The sequence below is a fragment of the Triticum urartu genome, chromosome 5A (genome assembly GCF_056163025.1).
Source record: "Triticum urartu cultivar PI428250 chromosome 5A, HENAU_Tu73, whole genome shotgun sequence".
NCBI lineage: Eukaryota > Viridiplantae > Streptophyta > Magnoliopsida > Poales > Poaceae > Triticum > Triticum urartu.
Window position 1 is genome coordinate 450988471 of NC_141877.1, and position 6346 is coordinate 450994816.

The 6346-nt window shown below is 48.0% G+C and overlaps 1 protein-coding gene across 1 annotated transcript; it reads right to left on the bottom strand.

Moving 5' to 3' along the window:
* Positions 1-3879: 3879 nt before the first annotated feature.
* On the bottom strand, positions 3880-6167 carry LOC125547676 (serine/threonine-protein phosphatase 7 long form homolog). Its single transcript, XM_087524157.1, has 8 exons — positions 6150-6167; positions 5986-6059; positions 5439-5556; positions 5101-5352; positions 4801-5021; positions 4406-4721; positions 4225-4326; positions 3880-4149 (listed from the first exon to the last, which is right to left on the bottom strand). Exons 1-8 carry the CDS (start codon positions 6165-6167, stop codon positions 3880-3882), a joined length of 1371 nt encoding a protein of 456 aa, XP_087380283.1.
* Between the last annotated feature and the right edge of the window lie 179 nt (positions 6168-6346).

Here is a 6346-nt window from a genome sequence, read left to right on the forward strand (position 1 = left end):
CGGGAGTTCGGGAGTATTGCCATAACTTGTATAACGGATGCTTTTCGAAGGTTGAGGTAGATGGTTTCCGAAGTTTTTCTCGGTTGTCTTGCTTTCTCCGAGAAGCGGTTCGCCACTTTGTTGATCAAATTGCTCGCACACAAAAAACTTGATCACGGGGGTCAAGACGTTATGAATAGGCACATTCAACACCGGAACAAGTGGGCACGTGCTTTTGATGAAGATGGCCGGAGATACGGTCAAATGACAAGCAATATGACCGAATGCTTCAATAGGGTGCTCAAAGGTGCATGTGGCCCGTGACGGCAATAGTTCAATACACATTTGACAAGATGAATGCGTACTTTCTAAAGTACTCGATGGAAACTGATGCACAGATAGCGGGTGAGAACCCGCGCAAGTACAAGTACAAGTTCCCACCCAAGGTTGATGAATGGTTAGAATTTCAATCACGAAAGGCGGACTCAGAAGAAGCTATATTATATGACAACGAAGAGTGGAAGTATGAAGTGAAAGAGCCAGGAGGAACCACAAACGATGGCCGACAACATGGAGGTCGGGCTTTCAAGGTGTCTTTAACACAATGTGATTGCTCTTGCGGGAGGCTATTGTTGCTTCATCTCCCATGCTCATATTTGTATACCGCCAGGCGCGTTAGAAATGTGGACATCAATCACCCACGCACCGTGAGGGAGTTAGAGTTCTCAATCATGACGGTCAAGAAAACATGGGCTCCCCGTTTTCACCCATACTTTAACCAATCACAATGGCCGGAGTACCATGGAGTTCAACTATGGCCGGATCCTGAGTTGAAGGTTGTTAAACGGGGTAGACGTAAAACAAAGCGTCCTAGAGGCGACATGGATGGATGGGGCCATGGTGGCCACCGCGAAGCGGGAAACGATCAATTCCAAGAGCCTCGTGAGAGCTCCCGTTGTGGGGAATGCAAAGGTCATGGCCACAACAAAAGAAAATGTACGAAACCAAGGAAAAGGTCCAAGAAAAATGATGCAAGCACTAGCCAACAACGAGCTACACAAGGAAGCCAACCAAATGGTAGCCAACAAGTGCCAAGCCAACCAAGAGGTAGCCAACAAGTGCGAAGGCAACAACGTGGTAGCCAACAAGTGCCAAGTCAACCAAGTGGGGGCCAACCTAATGGTAGCCAACAAGTGCCAAGGCAACCAAGTGGGAGCCAACCTAGTGGTAGCCAACAAGTGCCAAGCCAACCAAGTGGGAGCCAACCTAGTGGTAGCCAACAAGTGCCAAGCCAACCAAGTGGTAGCCAACAAGTGCCAAGCCAACCAAGAGTTAGTCAAAGAGGATCTAGGCAACAAAGAGGTCGGCAACTAGGACTTACAAGAGGCCATGGTGGTGGTAGTCTAGGCCGTGGTGGTGGTAAAGCTCTTGGTGGTGGTGTTGGCCGTGGTGATGGTCTTGGCCGTGGTGATGGTCTTGGCCTTGGTGATGGACTTGATGGACAAGGGCAAGGTCGTTATAGAGGAATGTTTGGATACCTCGATGGACCATTTCCGTATGTTGCTCACTAACTATAATGTTTCAAATGTTCTTGTTTTTCATATGTTCTTCTTTTTCATATGTTCTTCTTTTACATGTGCTTCTATTTGTTTTTATTGTCTTTACTAACCATTATGTTTCACTCATTGTAGGTATGGCGGCTTCCCGACCCAACAAACCAACAATGAAGGAGGATGGCGAAGATGAGATGGCGGGATGGTGGGAGAAGGCTGCGAAGAAGCTTAGAGAGGAGGATGCAGCCAAGCTAAAGAAGAAGAAGGAAGAGGAGCTTGAGGAGAAGAGGAAGGCAAAAGAGAGAGCGTCAAATGCGATGCGCGCTAGGGAGCAAGCATTGGTGAGGAAATGTGAGGAGGCACAGAAGAAGCGTCAAAAGGATTTTGAAGAAGGAACCATGAAGCTTTGGGCAATTGCAGCTGAAAAAAAAGAGAGGGAGGATAAGATATTCATGGAGAGGGTGGTTAAGGAGGCCCACCTCATAAGGAAAAGGAAGGAGGAAGAGGACGAAGGGAAAGGGGCCTTGCTCTACACAATAGAGCTATGTCATCTTCAACTTGCTTGGGGACGATAATCGTGTTATCCTCTAAACTATACTCTTCGATTTGGTTGTGAACTACCATGTGTCATGAACTACTATCTCTCCTCCTCGATTTGGTTGTGAACTACTATGTGTCATGAACTACTATCTGTCCTTCTCGATTTGGTTGTGATCTACTATGTGTCGTGAAGTACTATGTATTATGAACTAGTATGTGTTGTGAAGTACTTTGTGCATATGTTGTCTTCACAATTCTTTGCTTGCTATGTGTCGTGAACTACTATCTCTCCTCATCGGAATATGTGTGCATGTGCCAAAAAATTTGCTAAGTACAAGTGCAACGCCTAGCTCTGGGGCGTTGCACTGTACAGTGTGGCGCCTCGAAGCTAGGCGCTGCAGCGGCTGTAGGTTGCAAACACTTTGTTTGCTTTCTACTTAGCTCAGCCCAGGAGTGCAACGCCTCAGTGCTAGGCGTCACACTGTATAGTGCAGCGCCTAGCGCTGAGGCGTTGCACCCTTGGGCTGAGCTAAACAGAGAGCAAACAAAGTGTTTGCAACCTACAGCCGCTGCAGCGCCTAGCTTCGAGGCGCCACACTGTACAGTCCAACGCCCCGCTCTCGGGCGTTGCACTGTACAGTGTGGCTCCTCCAAGCTAGGCGCTGCAGCGGCTGTAGCCTGTAGCTTGCAAACAAAGTACTTGCTCTCTGCTTAGCTCAGCCCAGGCGTGCAACGCCTCAGGGCTAGGCGCTGCACTATACAGTGTGACGCCCAGCACTGAGGCGTTGCACCCTTGGGCTGAGCTAAGCAGAGAGCAAACACTTTGTTTGCAAGCTACAGCCACTGCAGCGCCTAGCGTGGAGGCGTCACACTATACAGTGCAACGCCTCCGAGCTAGGCGTTGCACTGTACAGTGTGGCGCCTCCGCGCTAGGCACTGCAGCTGTTGTAGCTTGCAAACACTTTGTTTGCTCTCTGCTTAGCTCAGCCCAAGGGTGCAACGCCTCAGCGCTAGGCACTGCACTGTACAGTGTGACGCCTAGCACTGAGGCGTTGCACTCTTGGGCTGAGCTAAGCAGAGAGCAAACACTTTGTTTGCAAGCTACAGCCGCTGCAGCGCCTAGCCTGGAGGCGTCACACTGTACAGTGCAACGCCCAAGAGCTAGGCGTTGCACTATACAGTGTGACGCCTCCAAGCTAGGCGCTGCAATGGCTGTAGCTTGTAAACTTGGTCATTTTCAGGTACATTGCAACATTTCCTAGAATAAGCAGTCAGAAACTTTAAGTTCACATTTCAGTCACAGTTGAACATTATTAAGACAACAAGTGCAACATAGAGAATCAAGTTCAACATTGCTAAGACGTCAACTCCAAGTTCAACATAATTAAGACATACAAAGAGGATCAAGTTCAACATGGAGCTACCACAACTCCAAGTTCACCGACATAACAACTCCAAGTTCACCGACATAACTACTCCAAGTTCACCGACATTACAAATAAAGATGATGGCTGGTTCCTAAGAAGAGCTAGTTACAAATAGAGCTAGTTCCTTGAGCGCTTTTTGGCTGCTCCCCCCCTCTTGCTGGCTAACTTCTTCACCTTCCTAGGAAGAGGAACACGCTCCCGCTCCAGCTCCGGTTCCTCCACGTCATCGACATCGTCATCCAAATAGTCATCCAAAGCCGCCATCCGCGAGGTGCCGACCGTCCTTTTGCCTCTTTGGGTGAAGTCTTCAGGTGTGTACTTGTTGATTCCTGTCCTAGGCTTTAGCCTATATGCAGACCTAACCTGGTACGTCCCCAAGGTCATATCATCAGCAACCTATGCATCAACAAAAGATATGGAAAGACTGTGTGTGAGGATATAGTTAGCAATGCATCAACAATTGGATATATATGCTCATGCCATACCTCTTGGGTGACCACACCCACGTCCTCATCCTCCAAATGATCACCATGGCTCTGGCCCGAAGCGGGATCTGATGGTGTCGCCGACCTAGACCGTTCTGGTGATACATACTCGGGGTCACGACAACCAAAAAGGTTTGATAGCCGCCTTAACTTTTGGCCCTGGCGCTGCAACATGTACAAGTGAATGAGACATCGAACGTAGCAACACATGTTAAGTGCTAGTTTGAAGGAGATGTGAACCTTGATGAATGCTCGAAGTGCACCTTCTCCATCGCTTTTGCCAGCCGGGGTTGTTTCAAGAATAGTCTCGGTCTCATCAGCTGCTTTCTTGATCTGGGCACGCTATGAACAGAAATGGTATTAACGTGTTAGGCAAGCGAAGATGTGAATAGTGTGAATGAAAAGCAAAGAGGGAAAATACCACAAAGTTCATCATTGGAGCTGAAGGGATCACTGAGTTGCCTTTCCTGACTAATGCGTTGTACTGGTGTTGGGCTACCTCATCAAAAACAGTGGGTTCTTCCAAAATCTCCTCAGCATACGCCGGCTTGCATACCTCCACACAAGTACTTGCAAGAAACCATGTGAGATAGTTGTTGAACGCTACAGGGCAGTGCTCACGAAGCTGGACTCCTTTTCTAGCCCTAGCTTGCTCCACACTAAGCGCAAACTGTACGGCATACTTTCTGTGATGCTTGTCCCAATCCTTAATCTTCCGCTGCCTTTTCCTATCCAACCTGCAAGTTAGAAACATAATATTAGTAGCATCGAAACCGCCGAGAAGCTGCTAAGTACTCAAGGTTAATTATATCTTACGCGTGTAGCAACTTGTCCGTGTCCTCCCACTCCGGCGGATGTGCCTGGAACAAACCAAACTGACGACGCACTCGATGTGGGAGGTGAAGCTCAACCGCCCAGTTGCATATGAATGGGCACCGCATACGCCAGAGATCCCTATCCCTAGTGCACATCGGATTCAGCCTGAACTCTAAAGGGTTACCAAAACTATCTCCTATTCCATACGGCTCCCATATCACCTGCAAAATGGGATAGAATGCAAAATTGATATCGACTTGCAATAGAAGCATTATAATCACTTATGCAATGTCAATTCACCTGCTCAGGCGTGATCACGTCAAGCTCGCTCTGGTACAACTTGTGCATGACCGAGGGATCATCTGTCGTCTCATTTAACACATCCCACTTGTAAGCCCAAGTGGGTAGCCGTAGTAGGTCGCCTTTGTCGTCCCAATCATCGTACTTCACCTTCTTTGGACGTCCAACCGGCAAACGCTCCCAGCCCCATATGGAAAGTGCGAGCAAACAACCACCAATACCTCCAGATGACCTACAACAGGCTTCGTCAAACTGCACATAAAAGAGAACATGGTTCAATTAAGAGCAAGATCGCATTCATAATGTAGCAATGAATTGAAAATGAAACAACTTCATACCTGTCTATACAAGTAAGCCAGTGTTGCCGAACCCCAACTCCAATTGCTATCGAAGACGGTCAACGCCTTCAGCCACATCCATGGAGCATTCTTGCCTGTGCCATCAGCAAACATAGTCCTGGATATCACATACCACATGTAGACACGAGCATATGTCTTGACCGTGTCCTCATTAGCTTCCGGTGGGCAAGTACCAAAGTGCTCAGTAATCCACGTGAAAGTAGCACCGGCTGCGACTCTTTCCTTCTTCTTGTCTTCTGCTGCTGGTTCCGGAGGCTCCGGAGGAACCATACCGATAAGGGCATGCATCTGCGCACGCCACCCATCGGAATCGGTGCTCATACATAGAGGATTCCCATCGATAGGAAGATCGGTGATCATAGCAATATCATGGAGTGTCACGGTCATCTCCCCGGTTCATAGATGGAAACTATGTGTCTCCAGCCGCCAATGATCAATAAGCGCGGTGAGTGCTGGAGCATTGTTGGGTGGCGTCGACCGTCTGACCATATGAATGAAAGGGAGAAGTCCTGTCTCCCTTACATACGGTGTGTATCGCTCATCATAGCGCATCCATCCAAGGGTGACCCCGTGAGAACGAAGCTTCAAAGGTGCAAGCGCCTACAAACAAACAATTCATAACATTACATATGGGGCATTTGTGTTTGAAATAAATACGAAATTCATAAAACAGGCCACTTTCATTATTACCCGCTGCTCCACCGCCATAGCGTATGACCGGTGTTGTTTGTCCCAGTGATCATCGAGAAGCCAAACCATCCTAACAATTTTGAAAGAAAGCTTTCTTGTCAACACGATTATCTTTTGAATACAAATAAACTAAAGTACGCCTACTAGATGCAACCGTACCAATCTATGTATCCAACCATATCAAATCAAACAAAACT

Excerpts from the sequence above, each read along its gene's own strand:
- LOC125547676 (XM_087524157.1), bottom strand. Across the intron at positions 4,722-4,800 it reads ACGGACAAGTTGCTACACGC|GTTGGATAGGAAAAGGCAGC; the intron begins GTAAGATATAAT and ends TCTAACTTGCAG. Across the intron at positions 4,327-4,405 it reads CTCCAATGATGAACTTTGTG|CGTGCCCAGATCAAGAAAGC; the intron begins GTATTTTCCCTC and ends TTCTGTTCATAG.